Raw genomic sequence first — 25,607 nt, forward strand, 5'->3', positions numbered from 1 at the left:
AAGTTCACATTACTGCGTTGCAGCATTCCTGTTGCTGAGCTGCAGTATCTAAAAGTATTTATCATTGTTAATTCTTAATGGTCTGTATCAACTGAAAATATTAGTTGCCATTATAAGTTTATAATGGCAAGCAGAGGCATAACACAAATAATGTTTGTATCTTCTTCACTTTTTAAAAATCAAATATATGAAGCTGATACACAATCTGTAAAATGACTTGGGAAGCAAGATGATAAAACAACAATTGAAAAGTAAGGCAGAGGTGTATATGATCTAAATCTTATCAAGAGGCACCAGACTAGAACTGAAAAAGAAACTAAAATTTGTCCTTCTCCCAAAAAAGAATCAAGTAAATGCCTGCCCAGTGCTGTTCAAACTATGTAAACCAAATTCCTTAGGTGTCAATTCTCATGACTAGTTGATAGTTTAAACCTTGCTTTCATATATCATTGTTATCAATGCAGATGAAATGAAATGCTCCGCAGGTGGGAGCTAGGAATTGGGGAAGACTCAGAGAGGCAAATGATGATACATTTAAAGAGGTAGGTCGTTGGCACACAATTAAAGATGAACAGAAAATGGATAGCCAAATCGAAGAACAGAATTCCAAAAAAAAATTGGGCATGACGACTTTATATTCTCCAATGAAGATGGAGCTGGAGGGAGCACCACAGTAGAGTAGTATTGAAGAATGAGGCTAGGACATTGGGCAGAGAGGTATTGCAGAGATTTGATGGGTAAAACAAAAAATATTTATAAATTTGGACACAGATTTGGAAATAAATGGCTTGAAAGACATAGAAGAAATGGAAGGTAGCAGGTTCAGATGTTATTGGTAAGCTAAACTCTACACAATATGGAATTTCAGTGAAGACATTTGGGATTAGCTGTGTTAGAAATTTGTCCAGAGTTGTCCCTGATCTTTTGTGATGATATTGAGGAATTACGGAGGCAGAGTGGTGACCAAACAAAGAAATTCCTTACCTTGGAGATTGTGTCAAATAAAAATTTAGTTAGGGTATAGAAGTAACCATTGGAGAAATGGAATAAAGGTTATTGGAGACAATATAACCATTTCAACTGACCTATAATAATATAATTGGATGCACCATTCCTGAATTAGGTATTGGATAAGACAAGTAATTGCAAGCACATTGAATGGCTCCTATAATAAAGAATATATGCATAGACATTGGACAGAAGTGGTGCTAGGCATAACTGTGATTCTCCTTAGGGTTTAAAATCCTGCAAACTCTCACTAATTAAGCTTATGTATGGAATATCTACTTGGATGTGATGAAAAGTCTGAACATTCCAGATGAGAGCAAATTGGAGTAGGACTCATTTTTTTGTAAGAAATAATTGGATGTGTTAGTCTAGGAAACATGTTTCATGTTTTGGGTTGTGGAATAGCAAAAAAAATGTTCTAGTTAAACTAAGAGATGCTTCAGATTTTAATTTCCTTTCCCAGTGTTTCCCCTTAATAATTCAAAGTAGTAAATGGTTATTTCCATGTATACATTTTGACAAGTACTGGCGAGTCAATCGCTTATTTTAACAACCAACCATCACCGTATTAAGTGATAATATTAATGATGCAAGGCTTAATTATACAGATATTTAATGTTTGCTGATTCTAGACATTAAAAAAAGGACAGAAATTATTGGGATGGCAAATCAGCTTCTTTAGAGAAAAGAGAGATCATAAATTTAACCGAGGACAAGAATAACTTCAGTTTTACTTTACCTGCCATAGTTACAGTGCTGAATGAAAAGCAATTGTTCTGTAAGAGATGGGGATCATAATAATGTTCCTTGCCTGGGCTCAGATCAGATCAGTGGATTGTTATAATATCATGCAAACATCTTTTCACAATGTAATCCACAACCATGATGTCAGCAGTCTGAGCCAGTGCAGGACACATACTTTGGATGACTTCTCCTTATAGTGCAGTAAAAGGTGCACGACAATGTTATCCCCTGTTAATCTACTGATCATGTTCATAACAGCTTTAAAGAATTATTATAAACTCCATTTTCTATGATATGTGGTACCTTTCTACATATTAATATTCTGATTTCCTTTAGCCAAGCAATCAGAAATTTCTTGACGGAAGATTTAAATTGGATCTGTTCTGCTGTTACAGCAATCCAATTATCGTGCAGTCTGAAACTGCTCCTTCTTGGACATGAAGTTGTTCAAAATCATACTCCAGAGCCATTTCCAATCTCCTCTGCTGAATATCAGCAGCCTTTTATCAGACTTGCTGTAGCTACTGGAATGGGACTGTGGAGTAACACTAAACAAACAAAGGCACCTGAAAGACAGGTAGTAAGGGATCACACAAAGTTTTTAGGTTGGCTTTTGCATGCAAATGGGACAATTTCATTAATAAATTTGGCTTGGTTTGTCTATTTTGTGCTAGTGCTGTTCTTACTTTGGAGCCAAATAGCTAAGTATTTGACTGTCAGTGGCAGAGGTAAGTAAGGGGTGTGGGACTTGGGAAATAGAGAATTGGGGTTGCAACTACTGGCATCACACACAGATGAGTTTTTCAGTGAGAGCCCAGGCAAAAATGTGCTTCCTCCCTTCTTCTTCCTCTAGATATGCTTCTACTCCTTGGCCACTTGCTGTTTAGCTGGTGGCAAAGCTGTTGCTACATGATGGAGAGGTGGTGCAGCACGCAGTAAACCACAAACTTTGTCACCCACTGTGCTGTGTACTTCATGGGAATTCCAGAGCAGTCCAGTCAGCAGAAACATTGTATCAGCACAAGGCAATTAACAAACAGCCAACAGCATTTAAGAGTTCTCACTGACATGATCAAGTGCTGCTTCATGTTTGGTTCCATAAGTCTGCAGATGGAATTCAGTTACCACTGGAAAGGATAGGCACCAAACTCTGTCACAAGTTGGTGATGGATCACTCCATGCTACTTGACTGTGGATTTAGACTTTCTGGCAGGATGCCAACTCACCATTTCCTTGTGGATACCAGTCAAACTTCTTCTGTAAGTCATCCCACCAAGAACTTTGTGGGAGAACTCAAATGTGATCTTCAGCTGGTACTTGTGGAATTCTCTCCTCCGGCCAAGCTGTAGACCGCACTTGCTAAACAACCAGATCCTGCCTCTGTCTAATCCTCTAAATTATGTCGAAGTACATTACATGAACATGCCGTGAGTGTGAAATTGAGCAAAGCTGCAATTCAATATTGCTAACTTCTTGATGTTCCTTTATTCCCTGGTCCATTGAAATGAAAAAATTACTGCAGGGCAAAGTTGTGGTGTGGGGAGCATGAAGAAGAGCTTATACCATCTGCAGCCTGAAAAGCAGAAGTGGTTTGGGATGGAGCAAGGTGGGATGTGACAATTCCATATAATTTTACATACTTTGGACATAGCTTCAGTAATGATGACCCCAAAATTGGCCAGCATAATGTCCTCCAAGGTGAGTCAAGAAACCTAATTTTCCCCTTTTCCTCTGGTTTGTGCCTGCTTGTGTGTGTCCTTGTTCTGGAAAGAAGTAGGTCAACTGGGTATACAGCAATTTCCTGGGTGATGTAGCTGTCCTGGTAAAATCCTTGGCAGTTTGTTTGAGCTGGGAGATGCAAGAGTGGGGTTTGCAACAACACTCAGTGTGCAAGGTTGGAATGTACCTATGAACATTTGGTATGAATGCTAACTGGTAATGACTATTGCTTGGCGAGTGATGTAGGTGTAGTGCATTGAGCAGTTCCCAAGATTGGTTGAGATGATAGACACACTCACAGACCTTAAACAATTACGTGAGGTCATTGAACTACTTGCAGCTCTGATTCCAGCTCCTTTGGGTTGGACCCCTAGAACTGACTTCTATGGCTAGCTAGCCACTCTGGTAACTTTTCCAAGGAGTTGACCTCAAAACCCCAGAAGGATCCAAGTAACTCACGACGTTGAACAAATATGGACCATTTGATGCGTCAGTCCTCCAGAGCTCACGTTTGGGTGCACGCGTGCAGGACCAAAGACAGGTGAAGATGAGTTTGCGACAAGCCCCAAAATTAGACTGCAATTTGAAGACATTGCCTTACTTAGTACTTACTCCACCAATAGCCTGTGTGCAGTATCTACAAACCTTGGAACCCACTGTTAGCTACGTTGTGCTGCCTTCTCATGTTTCCCAAGTTAGAATCACATCCTGCTCGGACTTGCTCCATCCACAAATGCATCTCCATTTTAAGAAGGGAACTGGAAATAACCACTCGCAACATTAGTCATCTGCTGGTAAGCCCAACCAATAAACAGCACAGTTAGTACTGGATGAAGATGGAAATCATTCAGATGAACAGGCAGTTCATAGCTGCCATGCTCTCTACATTCAATGGACATGGGCCAACCATGGATCTCGATCCTCATGTCTGTTTTTGGGGACTATTGTATTTTGTTCCCTTTAATTTAGAAACAAAATTGAATGTATAAGGATGAAATAAAAGTTATGACGTAGACTTGGACCATGATATTGTGCTCTTCAAAATTCCAATTTAAATGCATTTAGAATTAAATAATAGAACGATGGAATGACTCAGTAGGTTACTGGTTTAATAAAAATAACAGGCAAATAATGATGAGGATTTATTCATAAATTTGCAAAAATGAACAAATCTCCTGAAGTGCAATTGCATTAAAACTATTAATAGTTCACAAATTAGATGTTAATTCAAAGTGACTTAGCTTTTGGAAGAGGAACAAAATATTCTATTACAAATGTCACTAGTACCAATCACATATATTTTGTTCAAAATGCAAGTGGGAAGACAGGCAGAGATGGCACCAAGGACATTGGACTTTGCTGTATTAGTTTAATTGTTTTATAGGCAGAGGCAGTACCAGAGAGAACAGGCAGCTGGCAAATGATGGGGGCAGGCAAAGATAAGGCATGGAGTGGTGAAACAGTCATTTCTATTCCATTGCAGGAGCAATAGTTCTTGAGATTCATTGAAAGCAATTCCTTAGAGATTTGAACTATAGTTGAAATATCTATTAGCCATTGTGGTATTTATAATGACATTTAGGCAGAGCTTCTGCTCCACATCCAGCAGCAATTGTTGACTGCATCTGCAGCAAGGTCAAGTATGACATACTCCAACTAATATCACTATGCAGTTGGTTTCAAGTAGAGTTTGGAAAGTCGCTTGATGGATAGTATGTGTACAATGAGCCAAGTAGAGGAAAAGCAGATAAAAACACTGCATGGATGAAAAATAATGACAAAGTAACTTAATTCAGTTTATTGTAATTCCTTGACTGAACTCCTGCTTAAATGCTTCCAAGAATCCCATGTCTACATGTGTTATTTTCTGGTCAACTTCCAAACATTTTTTTTAAATATGTAGCAATGTCTGTTAATTTTTCTTTTAAATGTATCATCCAAGGCATGCAATGGCCAGCAGCACAAGAGAATAAATTGTAGTGGAGCACAACCATCAATTCTATAGCACATTCAATTTTGAGATACATGGCAATATAGTCCCAGCAATTTCATTTCAGAGGTATTTTATAGATTACTCAACTTTTGCTTCTTGATTTCTGGTAGCATTTTAAAAAAAAATCAGAGAAAATTATTGTTTTTATAACAACTTCTGAGTTTGTATTAATAAGTATTTAAGGAAAAAGGCAAGTTTACAGCCAATGTGGGACTATTATAAAGCATCTTTAATGTAGCTGAAGAAATTCAATGAGCTTTATAGTGGTAAAATCAGATATAAATGGACACCTGCCCAATAGTATCACTAACTTGAGTTGGAGGAATTCTTGGAGGTTAAAACAGGTCGTGTCCGATCATCAATGTCCAAAAGGATCACTGCATTTACTTAACGCAGACTACCTGTCCTGCACTTGAGAATAATTGCATATGATTACATGCCAGTGATAGCTGTGATAAATGATATTGAGGACCAAGAATTTTCTACTACCTGAAAGAATAATGGAAGCAGCTTCAACAATAACTTGGAAGAATTGAATATATATTTGACATTTGGATAGGTACATGGAGGGGAGGGGGCTTGGAGCGTTATGGGCCAAACACGGGCAACTGGGACTAGCAGGGAGGATGTTGTGGTTGGCATGGACCAGTTGGGCTGAAGGCCCCATTTCCATGCTGTATTACTCTATGACTCTATTTGAATAGCAAATATCAAGGGCTGCAGTGAAAGAGCAGGCAAGTGGAACTAATTGGAGTTTTATCAAATTAGTAGGACAAATGGCTTCTTTTCCTACTGTAAAGATCTGAGACCATGCAGCCAGCAGGTAAGAAATGGAGGATACTAAAGAGGAGAAAAGGAAACAAAGTGATTTGTAGAGCTGGGAGGGGAGGAATTTCAGAATCAGGAGGGCCTAAGGTCCTTTAATTCCTCCATTAATCAGTTATAATTTACTGAAATTGCCCATACGCTATGCTGATATTCATCCCAAAATGACAGGGCAGTACAAAATCCAGTAAGGGTCCCCATCTGATGGCAATTTTAACATGCCAGTCCTACTCGGACTCTGGTTTGAAGTCAGATCCCATCTGAAGTCAACAGCTCTAGTCCTGGAGCCTCAATCAAAGCCAATTCGGTTCTTGGACTTCATGCGGCAAAACCATGCAGTCCAGACCAATGGAATCAAACCAAGGTGATGCACAAAGGGCAGCAGGTTCAGTGTTTGGAGGCACCTCTTGCACAACAATAGTTCTCAATTCCACACCATTTTTTCTAAAGCGCTATTTGAGCTCAGATTTGATAAAGGTGGGCTTTGATCGAATTACCAAAATTACAGCACAAGCGGGACATATGGTGGAAATGCCTGGAATATGCCTGTCCAATCCCAAGAGATTCCCATGTAACTCAGGAGCATTGTGATAACCCTATAGCCCAAAGTGCATGATAGAAGGGTTCATCAGAAACCCAGTCCAAGATGTGGATTTTAAGGAATTCTTCAAAGAGGAAAAGGAAATCAGGTGGAGGAATATTAGCTCAGGCAAATGAATGGGCAACTGCATATGATGAGGTAAAGGGATTCAAATGGGAATGGCTCAGAAGAATACAGAGTTTAAGGAGTGTAAGCATGGAATAATTCACTTTGTAATCAATGGGTATGGAGGGATTTAAACAGGTTCCTGATCCTAGGTAACAAGGAATAACTGGAAACACAAGTAGCATAGTCAATATCCTTGGGACCATTTAAGGCACTGTCACATATGGTGAAGTTACAAAGGGGAAGGTCCAATTGTATGTATTTTTATAAGGGCAAGCTATGATAAGTAGAATGTCCTTCCCTTTTCATATGCATCTTGCAAACCTTACTGTCAACCAGACTGCAATAACACTGCTGACTAGTCTTCAACCAATATGTCTCTTACTGGCAGCTAGCTATGATAAACACATACATACACACATATTCTGCAAAGCATGGATTGGAACAACTTCATTGGGACAGTAAACTTTATTAGAAACTTTGTCATTCAGTGAATTCACATTTAAAACTCTGAAGGCAACACCATCCTTACATTCGACACCCTACAAATGCAAAAACTTCCAGTTTAAAAACTAAATAAATTGATCAGGCAGACACTATTAAAACAGATTCAAGAAAATTAAGCAGCAGCATCTTAAATAGTTCTGGTCTGAGCAGTAGTGAAATGACTGAACTCCACCAGTGAAAGGACTGGTATGGAGCAGTGTTATAATAGTCTCACATACTCTGCACAGACGAACTATTCCACACACAACAGTACATTGCAGTAAACAAAGTTTACAAGCCTGAATGAAGTAAAAGCTTTTCTAAAACTTTGTTCAGTTAAAAAAGTGACTTGAGCTTTAAGATTGAATATTGTGTGATCTTCCAGTAGTGTTTTAAAATTCATGCAAAGCTTCCTGAGGAAATTTGCCACTAGAAGCTCCTGCATACAGGTTCAGAGGCATACATTTTCACCGTACCTGAACAGCCAGATCTCAATTCAGTCATGCTAAAATTAATAGCACAGTGAAAGTATTCATGCCAATATCTCTGCATTTTGCTATTTTAATAGCCCCTTTGATGGCGTGTGTCAACTGATCATCGAATTCAAGAATCTCTTTAACTTGTGTTCAGTTTCAAATGGAAAAAAACAATTACAAGGAGATATCCTCAAGCGACTACCTTGTTAATATCACAGAATGCATTTGAACAATGAAATTTAAAAGGGACAACAAGCTAAATTACATATGCATATAAAGGCTTCCTGGATGAAGAGGATATCATAATGAGGTACTGTTTTGCTGTTAAAATAGGATTTTTTTTTAAAACACTGTTTGAAATAATTCTCTTAATTCAGATGATGGAATCTCCTAATTCTGGTTCTGCTAAACATACTCTATTTGGAAGTCACTATTTCAAACAACTACGGTGTCCTCCACAGATTAAAATATGATGTAAACTGCAGCTTTCCATCTCTTTGCATTGATTTTTTTTTAATTTAGTACCAGTTTATTCATCACTGGTATTGTAAATAATTCTTCAGAGAAACCGGCATTGGTAGCGTTTCTATTTCATGCAGTCGCTCTCTGCCAAGAGAAAGGCGAATGGATCTTCGGCACAAGTCCATTAAAGGCAATGGCTCCGCTAAAACAAAATAGCAAAAAGTCAAAACGTTAAACACTGAATAACAAAATCCAAAATTATTGCAATGAAAACTGTTTTTCATATACACTGTTAGTTCTCAAATAGAAATCATTTTAATTCTGTCCTAATGTACCTTTTTACAATCTTACATTTTAAATAGGAATTCCAAATGAAATAGTCACTCATTTCTCCCATCATCACTGGGTCAAAATCCTGAAATGCTCCATTTAACAGCATTGCTGATGTACCTTCAACCTACAGACTGCACCAATGCAAGGAAGCAGCTCTTCACTAACTTCTCAGAGACAAATTAGGGAGGGATAGTACATGATAGTCTTGAACTAAAAATAAGATCTCCCATTACATTTCCAGTGACAACATTGATAAAATCCATCATCTCTAATCTGCCAATAAGTGGAAACAACTTTTATATACAATTAATTCTCTCAAAAGCACTCAATTTTGAAAATTCTCCAGTGCAAGTAGTTCAAATTGTCCAAACTTTCTGATCAATGGAAGTTATCCATTCTTATCTTTCATGCTTCTGAAGGCACTAACAGTAATTCCCCAGCAAGTCACTAAATGGTCATTCTGCATACTTGCCTGCCCAAGGTGGCATTGGTGAAATATTCAGCTGAGCACAAGCACAGCTTCATGGATGTCTTTACAGATGCCTTCCAAGTAGGGGCTTTGTAACCGTAATCCCACGTATCATTCCTTTCCCTCAGACAGGCACCTGAAGTTAACTCTGGTATTCCCAGTGCTATGTCAGCTGAGAATAGCTCACACAACAGGACCAAACAGACAGGCATCCTACCAGTACAAGTGGTTGTCTAATGAGCTTAGAGTCAGGAGTTAAACAGTATGGAAACAGGCCCAACCATCAAACACGCATTTACGCTAATTCTACACCAATCCCATTTTATTCACCCCATATCCCCATCAATTCCCCCCAGATTCTGCCACTCTTCTACACACTAGCAGCAATTTAGTGGCCAATTAATCTACCAACATGACAATCCCAGAATTTTCCTATGATTTTGCTACTAGCACCAAAATGGTAAGCATCTAAATTCCATGTTCTATAAATTAATCTGCCAGAGTCAAGTTCTAGAGTATGTGGTAATAATGCTGCCTCACAGCTCCAGCCACCCAGGATCCTGACCTCCAATGCTGTCTGTGTAGAGTTTGTACATTCTCCCTGTGACTGCATGGGTTTCTTCTGGGTGCACAGGGTTTCCTCCCATATCCCAAAGATGTGCCATGGGTTAATTGATTACTGTAAATTACCACCTAGTGTAGGTTGGTGGTGGGACAATCAGGGTGGAATTAATGAGTATGCGAGAGAGAACAGGTTACAGGGAAGGAAAAGAATGGGATTACTTAGAGCCAGCATACACTTGATGGACTGAATAGCCTCCTTCACTGTCATGAGAAAATACGAGAAAGTTTAGCTAAGCTTAAGGAGTAATACACTTAAGTAAGCATTTTATAATATTCCCACATTTGTATTAAGTGCATCAAAGAACAAATGGATACTTTCAGAACATGCATTGACATTCTCCTAATTCACAAACCAACATTAAGCTAAAACTAAACTTATTACAAAGTTTTTGCTTGGCCCACTATTTTCCTTTCTGTAATACTATTTTTGAAATAGGAAATAGCTACAGTCTTCGAGCATGCACCAATCAAATGGTCAGGACTGGAGTCACATGTATACACACACACACACATATATATACACATACATACACATATACATACATACACACACATATAACCTCTCACTCAACCTCCAGTTCTTTCTTGAACAACAATAATGCTGTAATTGGCTGCAGTATATCAAAATTAGATGAAAGATCATCAACCTGAAACATTAATTCTTTCTCTGCCTACGAATGCTGCCCGACCTGCTGAGTATTTCCAGCATTTTGTGCATTTATGAGTGAAAGTAGCCTTGGCTAGATTTCATATTTTTGTTATGTAGTTATCCCTGCCAGAGAAGTACACAAGGTTCGTTACAATTATCTACACTCCACAATTAACCTGCATGCACTATCTCAAAGTCTACACATAGTTCTTATGAATGGTCACAACCTGAAGCGTCGACGCTCCATTTCCCCCATAGATGCTGCCTGGCCTGTTGAGTTCCTACAGCGCCTTTGTGTGTCATTACACATGAATAATGTTCATTTGAACAGAGCAAAAGGCATGAAATCTAATGCAACAAAAAAAGCACACAGAAGAAAGTGGAATTTGGCAAAGGTAGTCCAAACCTTCCAGTAACCAAATTTCTGCAATTTCAACAAATATTCCAAGCTTCAAATGCATCTTTTCAGTGTCGTGTACTGATATTTTTTTTATCTTGATTACATGATATTCAGATGAGATAAATGTTTCATTCAAGAACAAAAAGAGAACCAAGTATCAATATTGCTTAAAGAAAATATGAAAGGTTCCAAGGAAGAATAGTGGGCTGGAAAGTCAGGCAAACAAGGTTATGTAGCGTGAACAAGAAATGGGCTGTAACTTTACTGAGTGTATATCACTGACCTCCAACAGGAGATAAAATTCCAATATGTGGGTGTTCCTGAAAAGTGCAAAAGTAAGTAACAAGACAGTAAAGAATTTTATTACCTTGACATTAATCAGCTTAGAAATGTATATAAAGTGCAGAATTCTTTAAATGCATTCAGGAGAACTTTACTTTTAATTAGTATGCAACAAAACCAACAAGAGAGGCAGTGGTACTGGACTTAGTATTAAGGAATAAATCTGGACAAGGGGGAAAAAAATAGCAGTGGAAAAACATTTGGCAACAGTTATGGGGAGGCATAAACGGTGAACTGGAAGGGTCTATTTCCTTTAACAGGCCAATAAGCAGGGGCATGGAAGAATTAGATAGTAATTGAGGAAGAATCTTTTTTCATCTGAAAAGTGAGCTGGATCTCCAATACTGCCCGTAAGGCAGAAACCCTTATCACCTATGGAAAAAAAACAAAGAAAATTATTGCTAGTTTTCTTAAAAAGATTCAGCCAGCCTTTTTAATAATCCATATTGCTTGTAAATGATTTGTACATTGGTTTCCAAATGATTTCCCAGTGATGGGTTGTTGCCTAGTGGGAATGGGGGGCGGGGGGGGGGGGGCAGCGCGAGCAATTAAATTCCAGCTGACGTAGCCCCTAAAAAGTTAAAAAAACTGAAGAATGGCCATGACAAGTCGTTACACGATCATTGTAACTACCATCTCATGACAGTGTGGTTAGCAATACACAAGAAGTGCTGGAGGAACTCAGCAGGTCAGGCAGGATCTATGGAGGGAAATAAACGGTCGATAATTCAGGCTGAGACCCTTCATCAGGACTGGAAAGGAAAAGGGCTTTCCAGTCCTGATCAAGGGTCTCGGCCCAAAACGTCAACTGTTTATTTCCCTCCATGGATGCTGCCTGGCCTGCTGAGTTCCTCCAGCACTTCTTGTGTATTGCTCCAGCTTCCAGCATCTGCAGAACTTCTTGTGTCGCAATGTGGTTACTACAGGTTTCCAGGAGATTTTTGACTGACAGGGAGCCCAGAGCTCCAAGACTAGTTAATAAGTTACTTGCTCCAACTGGTAGCTCACACAAATATTTCATTCACATTTGCTCTAGTATTCAGGGCTGCAAAACATGAATCTCTCATCTACAAGTGTCAACATTTCAAAAGCTTATCCAAGTTTTATAATGACACATTCAAGTTAAATAATGTTTAATAGAATGATATCCCTTCTCAGTTATTTTCTTCATTTGGAATTGCTTATAAAGAACTTCCTCAGAAATGCCACAGTGAAATAAAAGAATGCTAATGCTGTGGTTTCAACTGAGTCACTAAACTATGAATTGCCATTTGGTTTTAATTCCAAAACAGGGTTTGGGCAGTTGCCCTGATTTGATGGACTAGGTTTCAGACCACAACCTTTGGATCTCATATTTGGCTACTGGCCCAATTCCCAGATGGAATGTGCAGGATGAGAGCACATACCGACTGCTGGCAGGGTAAGATCAGGTGGATACTGGTGTCAAAAGCTTCCATTTAAGGGGTAGTAAGAGAGTTTAAGGAGAGGGCCCAACAGAGGTGCCAGGCAGAGAAGGCAGTGTACCTTCATTAGGGCTTCCTGTTGAGGGGCACTCCAACTCTTCCAGGCCACTTAGCTACGGGGCTGTTTCTATCCTCCCACCAACTACCACACTGCTCCTGGCTTGGTGGGAAAGCATTTGGTTCCCTTCTGTGCTTCCATTAAAGTGTCTACCGATATAGCAAGATCCAGATTACCACCTGTACACATAGCTAGCACCCAAGTATGCCAGGCATTTCCCTCCAAAAGCCAGACTTCAGACCCATTAGTTGTTGACTTCTGAAGTGGCGTAGCAAGCCACACTGTTGTATTGCAATCTCTATATTGAAACAAAGAATGAGTAAAACTGGAGAAACCACTCAGCAATCTACCTGGCACTGAATTTGGACACAGCCAGGACATGCCAAACCTTTTCAATCTAGAGTGAGTCCGAGCAATACAGTCCAGATACAGGCCCTTCGGCCCAACGAGTCCACGCCGACCACAGTGCCTATCCAGCTAATCCCAAGTTCCTGTGTTCGGCTGATATCCCTCTGAGCCCCGCTCCTCCATGTACCTATCCAAGTGCTTTTTGAATGATACTACTGAACTTGCCTCAACCACTTCCTCTGGCAGCTCATTCCATATACTCACCACCCACTGCGTGAAAAAGTTGCCCCTCAGGTCCCTTATAAATTTCGCCCCCCTCACCCTAAACCTACGCCCACTGGTTTTGGACTCACCTACCCTGGGGAAAAAAAGAGTTACCATCCACCTTATCTCTGCCTCTCAATTTTAAACACTTCTATGTGGTCGCTCCTCATTCTCCTACGTTCCAAGGAATAAAGACCTAGCCTGGCCAACCTCTCCCTATAACTCAAGCCCTCTCGTCCTGGCAACATCCTCGTAAATCTTTTCTACACTCTACCTAGTTCATCCATGTTTTACCTATAACTGGGTGACTAAAACTGTACACAGTAGCCTCCAAGGGTAGCCTCACCAACAACTTATACAATTGCAACATAATGTCCCAACTCTTATACTTGATGCCCTGACTGATGAAGGGCAGCATGCTAAACACCTTTATCACCACCCTGTCTACCTGTGACTAGTAAGGTTTTCCTCATAAACATCTGAAGCATGTGTCTAAAGTGGGAGAGCTCTTCTACAGACTGAAGTAACAGCCTCATTTAACTGTATTTACAGAATTGTACCTTAATATTCTAGACTCTTCCCCCATAACCACTGAAAAGGCAGACCCACCAGAGGGGGCATTATGGTGGTGTACAGGAGGGAGGGAGGAGCCTTGGAGTCCACATTTACTCTAGAACACATAGTCTCGAGATATCAAGTCAAACAGGGACAGGAAAAAATCTCTTCCAGATTAAACCTACTCTCTTCCTTTGGCTGATGCTCCTCCACAGTGAACAACACTAAGATGCACCAAGAGGCATTGAACATACTCCGGGTGAGGGCTTCAATGCCATCACCAGGATGACTTCATAGCACCTCCCTGAACAAAGCTGCCCAAGTCCCAAACACAGATGTCAGACTGGGTCTATGGGTAGATAGTTAATGAACTAACATGAGAGATAAATCTACTTAACCTCGTCCTCACCAACTTATGTTGCAGACGGAACCATCCATTTATGTATTGGTAAGGAGACCATTGCATTGTGCTTGTGAAGACAGTTGAGTCTTTACATCAAAGGTAGCCTCCATAGCGTGGTGTGGTATTACAATCATGCCAAATGGGATAGGCTCAGAACAGATTTGGGAGCTCAAAAGAGGCACCATCAACTGTAGCAGGAATGTACCCCACCACAATCTGTAACCTTATAACCTTGCACTGCACTTGACCATTACAGTCAAGCTAAGGCATCCATACTGACTCAATGAGAGGTACAGAATGGCAGGCCGAGAGCAGGACCAGGCATACCTAAAAGTGAAGAGCAAATGCTGTGTGATATCAATAAATAGTCAATAGCACTGAATACATACAAGGTTATGGGAGTAGTCAAAACCCACACTTCAGAACAACAATGGCATCTGGAAAATTGCCCATGCCCTGTTCACAGAATAGGTCCAACCTGACTAATCACCACCCTGTCTACAGACTCATCACAACTTTGGTCCAAAAATGGATCATGAGATGATTTCCAGAGGTGAGATGCGAATGACTGCCCTCAATTTCAAGGAAGCAACATTCTGGTAAGGTCAAAGGGGATCAGTGGGGGCGTGGGGATCCTAATCATAATGGAATATTCACCACTTGCCTCAAAGGTTATGGCTACAATATGCAGGAAGATTTGCACCATACAGGACAAATTAACCCAGATGATATACAATCAAGCACCATAATGTTCATTCCCTTCCCCACCAGTGCACAATGGCTGCAGTGTGTGCCATCTACAAAATGAACTGCATTTACTCACCTTGGATACTCAGACAACACCTCCCAAACGTGAAATTTCTACCACCTAGATCAAGGACTTCAGGTGCACCAGGTACACCATCACCACCTGTAGGTTACCTCTAAATACCATACCATCCCAGTCTGGAAATAAATCACTGTCCCTTCTTTCTCACAAGTTTAAATCCCAAATCTCTCCACCCAGCAAGGTGGGAGTACCTTCAGCAGAAGAAAGGCAGTGGCTCAAAGGGGCAGTTCAACATCATCTTAATTAAGAATGGGCAATAATTTCTGGTCTTGCCAATGACACCAGATCCTGAAAAATAAGGAAAAAACTACCAGGGATAAATGTGAGGTTGATTAGAGACTGGGAAGTGACATTTCTTCAGTTTAGCTACTTGTCTTTTCTGTTCCCATTGTCTGGTGCGGAATGGGTAAAACTCCTTTGAGTGTCCACAGAGTATACTCTGTTCTGTTCAGTTTAGGGACCGGAGGATTAGAGAACAGGGCACAAAACAATGCACAGTGAGCATGTAATCCAATTTAAGTATCAACAGTTGCAAGACATCAAAATGAGGTGACATAAATATGGACTGTAAGTTTATCTGCTACGGTGCAGATAAAAAATAATCAGGAGGTAACTTGCAATTATTTTAGTGGACAACTAGTATTTAGTTTTAATATACCTTTGGAGAAAAAAGGTTAAGGAAATTGATGTTCAGAAATTAAATTACATCCAGTAGGCACTCTCTCTTTTGAAGAGAAAGTTCATTAATTAACTTTCTCTTGGACAAGCATAGTTAATAGCAGTCATAAAGTGGCAATCTACAAGTACTTGGATGATTGCACATTGATGAATAGCAAAAACATGGAAGGCAAATTGATAATGCCAGATTCAGGGAGATAATGGATTAAATTTCAACTAAACTGATGTGTGTCAAGCACAGATTTACCCATCAGGTTGACAGCTGAAAGTGTATGGTTTAAATGGGAACACCCATGATTTATACAGTATCTACCATCTCCACTGCCTACCTATGCTTGCAATAGGACCATAATTGAATTATAGAGATAGGCAGAAATCCTGCTTTTTTTTTGTTTTTAAACAGAATTCCTTAATATCTGCAGTGAAACACTATTGCTTGAGGATCAGAAATGATAAAACCTTAACGTAACAGCTGACACGAGGATAGTCTTCTCTTTTTTCTTATCCCTCTGTGCTACTAGTTGACCCTGTGTACATTCATAACCATCTCAGGGTCAATGTGCTGATGACCCGAGGAATGACTTCCTGTCAGCAGGTCACCTCTTCCTGAATGCAGCCCTTCTTTAAGTGATCCGCCTGCTGACATCTGCTAGTGACTGACCAGGTCACCTTTCCTGACTGCAGTACCCCAATAAGGTGTTTTTTTTTAAAAAGTAAAACCTTGCCAAGTATAAGTAACTGAAATTGCAGCATTCCCTTTGATCTAAGACCAAGTTCCACTCTGGACCATAGCTGTTGGCCCAAGCAAATAGTGCTTGGCTCTTTTCCTCTCTCCTGTCTGGCATCTGTGTCAGCCGTTTGATACAATTTTTAAATGTTACAAAGTCATAATTTCTGAATTGAATTCCATGTGGTCAAACATAATTTGAATAGTTACAATGGGATTGTGCTTTTTTTACTTCAATAAGCCTCAAGTGGAAAAACAGTTTTAATGAAAATAAATATTCACAAAGGGGTGTATTCCAAGTGGGGAAATAAAGAGTTTAAAAACTGCCCAACACCTGCTCTCTGTTCTTACAGAAATCTTTTGTTGTTTGCCTAAATGAAATCCTCTCTGTTGCCTTTTTTCTCCAATGGCTCTTGATTTAATAGTGATCTATTAGCATTTTTAAAAACTGCAAGGATAGAGCTACAGCATGAAGCCTGTTGTATACCATATTGTGAATACTGTAGTTCCAAAGACAGTCAAAATCCGCAGGGGATCAGAGAAGAAAATCATGGTTGAACTAGGAAATCACTCTCCCTCCTCTTACAGCTTATACATTTCAGGGAACCTCAGTTCTCCTAAGACTAGACTACTATATTTCTGGTCAACTTCTGGGAATGTGGTTGACAACAGTTTAGGGTTCTTCTGCCACTGGAGAGGGAGGGGCAAGGTCAGGCAAGGAAGCAGCTCAAATGTTGTAAAGATGGGATTGGGGTATCACCTCGGAGCCACACGTGTGGCATCAGTGCTGTGTTTTTTTTTATATATAAAAAGGTAACACTAAGAATTGAACTGTACACGAACGTAAAGGTTTGAACAGTTTTTATTATTGTATATAGTTTCCTATATCATGAATAAAGTTTATTTTGTTAAAAAAATTTATCTCCCATACAAATACCCATACAACTGTGCAGTCCATTTAACATAGGTACAATTAGTCACACTACCTGCAGGTATTTTTGCACTATCTTTAGGCCACATTTGATTAATTGCCTTAGTATCTTTGATGTGTTCCACCAAACGAAAGTGAACATCACACTCAAAGGTCACCAAACTGGCAAATGCAGATGTCTTAAGATGGGAGATAGTAAGTAGCATACCACAAAGTTCCTTGGAAATGGTTCCCTCTGCTCTCTAAGTTCAGAAATTCTATGTGGAAGGGATGCAGTAGAAATAGCAGTAAAAGAGAATATATTCAATCAAAATTCAATTTCTTCCAAAAGTTTGATTTTATGTGTTTTGAGGAGAAACTGCAAGGAATAGGCATTGCCAATGGTTTCAGTTCTATTTTAAACATTTATCATTTATAGTAACTTATGACAGTTTACATTTTTGTGTGTTTCTAAATGCTGTACCACACTGAACTATAAACAAATTGGAAACAAGCAGAAATAGAAAACATTTTCGATTCTTCTTGCAAGTTTAAAGGTACTGTCACTAATTGCTTGTTTTGATGAACTGACCATATTCTACAATAATATTGAACGTTTTGTTCAGGGTGACAGTATAAAGTATATGGAGAGCAAGAGATAAAACAAAGCATCTGGTTGTGGCTCCTGAGTGCTATCCATTAATTAGTAGAAAGTGTATGTGTGTGGATCTGAGGACAAGAATTGGCTTAGATTCCTTTCACTCCTCCTGCAGACGAGAGCCTGCCAACACTCTGTCTGGGTTACTTGGCTAAGATACCAGAAAGCAGTTGGCACCTATGGAAAACTTCCTCTGGGGTGATTCAGCACCTTTAGGCATCTACCTCTCATAAAATTATAATCAATCAAAAAGAGCTTCCTTCTACTATCTGTGGGATACATTAACATCTAAAAAGCATATAGCTACTGCATCAGTGTACAACTGATACCAGACTTTATAAATTATTAATGTCACATTGCTTGTTGTAGCCTGTTTTTATACAAAGGTCAAAATTATCATTAGATTTGCTTTCTACTGCTGTTTGACATAAAATTAGTCTCCATAATTCATAAGAATCTTTTATCCCTTTTAGAATTGCCAAGTCATTCCCACTTACCAGCAGCTGATTTGAGAGCTAATGACCCAATTTAAATTGGTATCTGAACACAGTATGAATTCTTTGATCAATATGAAATTAATTTTTTTGTATGATAACTGATTTTATTAGAAACTTGATACCAAAATATGTTTCCAACAGCACATCACTTAAAAATAATTCTGATGGTACATTGTGGGAATACAATACGGTAATAGTATAACCTAATTACAATATTTGAAATTTAAGGGTAATTATTGCTAACAGCCGCAGCTAAGTAACGACTACAGTTGGGGTGGGGTTGCAGTGAGACTCAATTGCTATTGACAGTATAATGTAGGTCATAATCCCAGTGGCTTCGTTGCATACATTTATCATAAAGGAAAGTAATAGAATATGGTCACCAATCATTAGCTCCAGAAACACCTCATTAACACATGAACAACAGGCCATGGGAATACAAGTTAATTGCATCTGACGTAAATACTTAAATGGTTTTTCCCAGCACAGTATTTCAACTGTATTGCAAGATTCCAATTTATCTTTCCAGGTGGATAGAAGAGACTTGAATAAAAGTACAAAAATGATGAATATAACATTTTATTTAAACAAATGGTACAGAATGTTTAACATTAAAATTATCCCAGTTAAAGGAATCTTTCGCACACCATAATTTAGCACTTTTGTACAGATCCAGTAATGCATTATTTACGATTCCGTGGAAATTCTGGTGCACCCTCCAGTGGAAGTGGTGGAACAACTGTTTTATTTACATTTATTTTTACAGAATGTGGGTGGTGCTAGCAAGACCAGCATTTATTGTCCTTGAGAAGGTGATGATCCGCTTTCTTGAACCCCTACCGCCCATTTGAAGGTCCTCCTACAACACTGTGCAATACAGAGTTCCAGGATAGAGACCCAGAGCTGAAGGAAAAGTGATATTTCCAGTCAGGATAATGTGCAATTCAGAAAGGATCCTGCAGGTGGGGTTGTTGCTGTGCACCTGGTGGCCTGACCCTATTTGGTAATGGAGACCACGGATTTAAGGAGTTGTTGGCAGGGTGGCAGAGACAAGCATTTTGTGGATGGCACACAATGCAGCCAGTCTGCTGGTAGTGCAGGGAATAAACACTCAGGGTGAGGCTAGGGCATCAAGTGGGCAGCTTTGTTCCGAATATTTTTGAACGTCAGGTTCGTCCAAGCGAATGGAAAGTATTCCATCACACTCCAGACTTGTGCCTTGTAGATGAAAAGGCTTAGCTGGAACTTTGAACTTTAAAAAGTAGTGCATTATAATCCTTAAATTTGACTATTCCAGTGAGAATTTCAAGAGGAAAAAACATTATAGATAAAAGGAGTCAGTTAAAAGATCTTGGCATTACAAACATCAATCCTACTTTGTCTCATTAAATGCTTGTTACTACTTTTTGAAAATATAAATCAGTACAGAAAATCGCCAGACTTTTGCAACACAATACTGTGGTACCATTTGCTTTAAGTCTTCAACCCGTCAGCCACTGTTATACCTCACCATCACCATTTGCTTGCATCTTACAAAATAATTCAGGTGACATCCCAATCCAAACTAAACAAAATCCAATGCGATAAGAGAAAAGCTATTGTAGATGTTGGAATCTAGAACAAAAACAGATGCTGGAAGAACTCGATGGGTCAAGGGTCTTGACCTACAATGTTGACTTACACCTTTTACTTCAACAGATGCAGGTTAACACATTGGAACAAAAACAGAACGGTAGAAGAATTCAATGTGACAAAGCCACTCTTATCTGATTGGACCTTTTTACAATCCCTGATGATTAATTTCTAGACCTTTCCCCTGAATTAAAGTGGATTGACTATTGTTTTTTTTAAAAAAGTTCATTTAAAATTAAAATGTTAAAATGCTCCATCATGCAGAAACATCAGATATTTATAACATGCAAGTACTGAAATAATTAACATTTCAGATTTGATTGAAATCTATTATAAACTCTGATTTAAATAATCCCTTTGAAGGTGCAGGTCTATTAAAATAGTTAAAGCAGAATTTTCCCTTTTTGCTAATTATAAATTAAGTTACAGTGACTTAAAGACACAATTCAGTGCTACCACTTGTTAGTTATTCTGTAATTAGAAGTTTAAATAGCTACAGGCAATTAACAGGTCAAATGTTATCATTCCAATTTCCAACAAATATCCATCCATGCTGTGCTGCAGACAGTTCTCAAGATACTGTAATGTGTTATGATCGACTCATCCTCGAAGAGATTTAAATCACTTCCAAGCAGCATCACTAGCAAATACTTGAGGAAATTGTTGACTTAATAAATTCCTACATTCAGGGTAAATAATGGCCGTCTCAACAAGACGCGTCATTTCCAATGAAACTCTAATTAGCTTGGCTCCAGAAAGCACAGTTGGATCTTAAATAATTAGGTACAAATCTCTTCAATGGGTGGTTCCTTAATTTGGCTGAAGGATATACAGCTTGGAAGCAGATCCATTTGTATCCATTTTTCATGTGCAAATTGTTCAATGAAGCAATTCAACCCACAGTAGATAATGCTAACAGTCAAACCTGGGTGAAGATGCCAACCTTGGGGGGGGCGGGGAAATATCAGGCAATTTACTTCGGTGCATCTGTTTCCTGGATCAGCCACCCACCTAACAATGTGGCCTGTTGTGCATTGCTTGTTTTTTTTTCCTTACCGTCATAAATTGGAGCTTCTGGTTGCAGCCTTTGACTTTTGTTAAGTACTCACTACCACTAGCAATACATAAATGCATGATATACATTTTTAAAGGATACTCCACTGATATCAGAAGACAGAACTGGACAGCAGAAGTAACTGCAGCCTGCTCAAACACTATCCAAAGCTCATAGTGTGCTGGGCTAAATGGGTGTGCTTTCTCCAAAATTCAAATGGACACATTTAATGGGTACCTCACTGGTGACACCGTTGGCAGCACTCCAAGTATTGGAAGTTTTGGTAGAGTAATGCCTGGATGCTTGGGGAATGCCCATCTGTGAAGAGACTATTCCAAGAGAATCTTTGAAGACAACATATCCTACTTGGACCTTTTAGTTTGTGAATACGTTGTTTTCTGAGGCAGTCATCCTAGTGGTATGTAAAAGGCTGTGGGAAAACACTTGACTATGCTCTTGTGCCTGGATTGCACTCACCACGAGGTCAAAGTCACCTCCACTCTGAACTTCCTTGCCAAAGGATCATTCCAAGTAGCTGTGACAGATCTCGACAATGTTTCACAATTTGCTTCCCATCCTAGCATTTGAGAGGTCACCCAGGCACACTATTTCAGCAGACATGAGCTCATACTTCCATTTCAGTAAGGAACAGGTGGCATCCGAGGGACTGGGATCTGACAGCATTGCTGGCTTACCACAACTGCAGGCATGACTGTGTCAGGCTCATTACACTTCCCATTAATAACCCAGATGACCTCATCAATATGAAAGTTTTCCACTCCCTCAAAGTTCATGTGGTTGTGGATCACCAGGAGAATTCCTGAATTTGAATGCCATGTTTCCTGGAAGTACATGATACATTTACCTTCAGAGAATGAACTGCCCTGCAGCCAGGACTGTGCAGAGGGCTGCATCCCAAGGGACAAGGGCTATCCTCCACTTCTCTGACCAATTTGCTATCCTACTAGAACCACTGTGCACAGATAGATTGAACCCATGCAAGAAGAAGATAATTGCAAAAAAGGCCATCAGTATTCTGAAAATGAGTGGATTGGTGTGTGGGCACTCTGCAGCACATACTGAACTGGGATTGAACCCATTACTTTCAATAAACACTCACAGGAGTGTCTAAACACAACTAGGAGTACATCATGTGGCTCTGCTGATATCAGGAGCATCTATTTATAGGGAAACACTGCTGACATCAGGAGATGTGACTGGACAGTGGCAGACGTGACGACAGGATGCTCAGATGGCTTCCAAAGTTCATTATGTGCTGCATGCTGCACAACTAAATCAATTAAAGACAGTAGCACATGCCCAAAGAATGACACACCCCATAGGCAGAGGGACACGAGGCATGGGCTGTGGAGCAGCAGGAGCTGGTGGTGTAGGACAATGACGAAGGCTGTTCAGCTGATCTTCGAGGAGAGTGCATCGATTGCTTGGCCAATGAGGGACTCCCTTAAGGAGCTTGCTAAATCATGGTCTCCAGTCCAGACAAAATGACTCTCACTGCACACCATAATACCAACAGAATTTACCAGTGACCAGCTGAGAGAACCCAGATGAGACACAACAATCTTTCATATCCTCACCTGCAGATCAATCTCCACTGATAGCAACAGATAAAAGAACAAGTCCCCAATCCATTACCCCAGATGGCTCACGACAGCTGTTGTCAGTGGAGTGCAGCTCATCCTAATACATCAGGGCATGGAACTTACTTGCTTGTTGTTTGAATGAGTGGGGATTCTCTCAACCTGGAGGAGCTGACAGGATCAATCTTCTGTCGAGGACTTCCTATGGTGGCCCTAGGTAGTTGCCAATAACACGCATTTCAGTGAAAGAGACCCAGTAATGATTCTTTCTCACTTCCCAGTCATACTTCAAGCCCTCCCCAGGTTATGAAAACTCAACTTGTGAACAGCCTGCAACTTCAAACAAGCTTTTGGGAGACCGGTGGGATGAACTTGCTGGCTGCTGCAGGGCTGCAGACACCTTCTGGCAGGTAGGAGCAGGGCATGTACCTAATGAGCCAACTCACTCGCTCACTGAGTCAGTGAGGCCGGCTGGCAGCCACTCTTCCCACGCCTGCTCATCTCCTGTCACAGTTGTTTCTGTGATTCTCTCTCATACACTGTTTTTGTTCATTTCTGACTTAGGAACTGCTCAAGTTATGAACAGGTCTCAGGAACAGAACCCTGTCATAATTTGGGGAAGACCTGCATGTGTGCCTGGTTGCTATGGAGAGTGCACCTTTAAGAGCTGATGCTCAGAAAACTGTTAGAAGCTACATTCAGTTGAATCTGGCCCCATCAGGGACAACATCAATCCCACTTTAGTGCCTTATTCTGGATATAAACTGCTGTTTCAAATGTACTGTTGGCCAATTTCACGATCTTTTACAAGGGACACACTTGGTTCAGTGCACCAAAGGGAGAAATCCTTTGTGAAGCCTCGCTAAAGCCACATTTGAACATTCTGCTGATTCAGAAAGTAACAAAGCAGCAAAAGACATTCCAACAAACATCATTAAAATTAATGGCCAGGAATTTGTTGGATAATGATGATGCTCATTGACCTGAAACATTGACGCGTTTCTCTCTGCACAGATGTTGTCTGACCCACTGAATATTCCCAGCATTTTCTGTATTTTCTTTAGATTTCCAGCAACTGTAGATTTTTTGCTTTGAGGCCCTCAATATTTCATTGGAAACTTGACAGAAGCTGGACCCAGATGCAGAAATCCAGACATTGCTGTCAGTAATCCTCTCTTAACAAGTTAGTTAACAATTGAAGCTTTCACTTCTGGGCTCTCTGCTTGGCAGAATTCTTCAATATGTTAGTAACTAAGCCAACTTGATGAAATCACTGTTGCTGAAAGGCACAGGACCCCTAATAGCTGGTAATTAATATCAGGAAATCTATGCTACATTCTTCATAGGAGGATTTCTTCGAGATCATCTGCGAGCACTATCCCTTTACTACTAAATAGAAAATGGTATGTACAGCCTAGTTATTTTCTCATTGCTTTTTGAGAGACATAACTTTGCACAAATTCACTACTGTGTTTCCTACATTATAAATGGTGACCAGATTTCAACAGCATATCATTGGTTGTAAATTGTTTTTGGATGTCGCAGGATTGAGGATACAAGGGACATTGAGGTTAGCAAAGACACAATATAAATGCAAGTTCTTTCTTTCTAATGTTAGGACTAACGCATGTCATTGCTGCAGGATAGACAGTGTTAAATTGTAGCTCGTGTCCTTGGAGTAACAAGCACAGAAATGAATGTCGAAAGGAGGATTATATTTCAATTCCCTAGCAACATCATACCTCTCATAACAACAGAGCATAAATACAATTTTAAATATTCCCCCACATGATGTGGATCAAATCTTTTTCATGGACTTGTTTTGCCAAGATACAGAAGACAGGAACTGGTACAAGGGATCAAAATGAAGCAAGCTTGGGTGATGTTAGGCGTCATTATCCTGTGGAAGCAGACTTTTATGTTTTGGCATTGAGGATCTGGAAGAGCAACCTGACACTCCTCTATCTTAATTATATTCCTCTGGCTTCAAGTCAGATTTGAATCGTCTGCGTGATTACTGAAACCCAGATTTGATCATAAAAAAATGTTTATTCAATCCATGTAATTGCTGATCTCATGATTCTACATAATCATTGCCTGATTAAGCCTTTGAGAGAAAAAGTAAAGGCACAAAATTGAACCAAAGCCTCTGCCCATAGGTTACTTGCAGTCTTCTCACTAGTGGACAACAGGTAGTACTACTACATCTATTGACTGTGCTAACTGCATGCTCACTTTAAGATCAGAATGTACAACTTACACTGCATTTGCATCTCTCACCATTATCAAAGATACCAAAGTTGTGACAAGGATTTATGGAGGCTACATAGGGATATAGTTAAGTGTGTATGCAAGAATCTGGCAATGGAGCATAATATGGGAAATGTTAATTATCTATTTTGGCAGGAAAAACAGAAATTTTAATTAAATAGTGAGAGATTACAAAGCTCAGGGATGTAGAAGGATCTGGGTAGCCACATATAACAGGCTAGGATGCAGGCACAGTGTGTAATTAGAAGAGTTAACAGAATGTTACTGTTTGTTGTGAGGTGAATTGAATACAATAGCAAGGAAATTATGTTTCAGTTATATTGCGCATTGGTGAGACCACATCTGGATGCAATGCTGGCCTCCTTATTTAAGGAAAAATGTTAATGCTCTGGAAGCAGTTCAAAGAACGGTTGCGGAAACAAT

General features: G+C 39.7%; 1 protein-coding gene across 2 annotated transcripts in view; it reads right to left on the minus strand.

Moving 5' to 3' along the window:
* Nucleotides 1-7,450: 7,450 nt before the first annotated feature.
* Nucleotides 7,451-25,607, minus strand: part of LOC127571700 (SPRY domain-containing SOCS box protein 1-like) — a 152,738-nt gene continuing 134,581 nt past the window's right edge. The window contains exon 3 of one of the 2 annotated variants that reach the window (XM_052018316.1): nucleotides 7,451-8,621. In XM_052018316.1, the coding sequence (XP_051874276.1) occupies nucleotides 8,494-8,621 (128 nt within the window). In that variant the 3' untranslated portion in view covers nucleotides 7,451-8,493. The remainder of the gene's footprint in view (nucleotides 8,622-25,607) is intronic. The other variant, XM_052018314.1, reaches the window with a different exon arrangement.

Source organism: Pristis pectinata, chromosome 6 (genome assembly GCF_009764475.1).
Source record: "Pristis pectinata isolate sPriPec2 chromosome 6, sPriPec2.1.pri, whole genome shotgun sequence".
Classification (NCBI taxonomy): Eukaryota; Metazoa; Chordata; class Chondrichthyes; order Rhinopristiformes; family Pristidae; genus Pristis; species Pristis pectinata.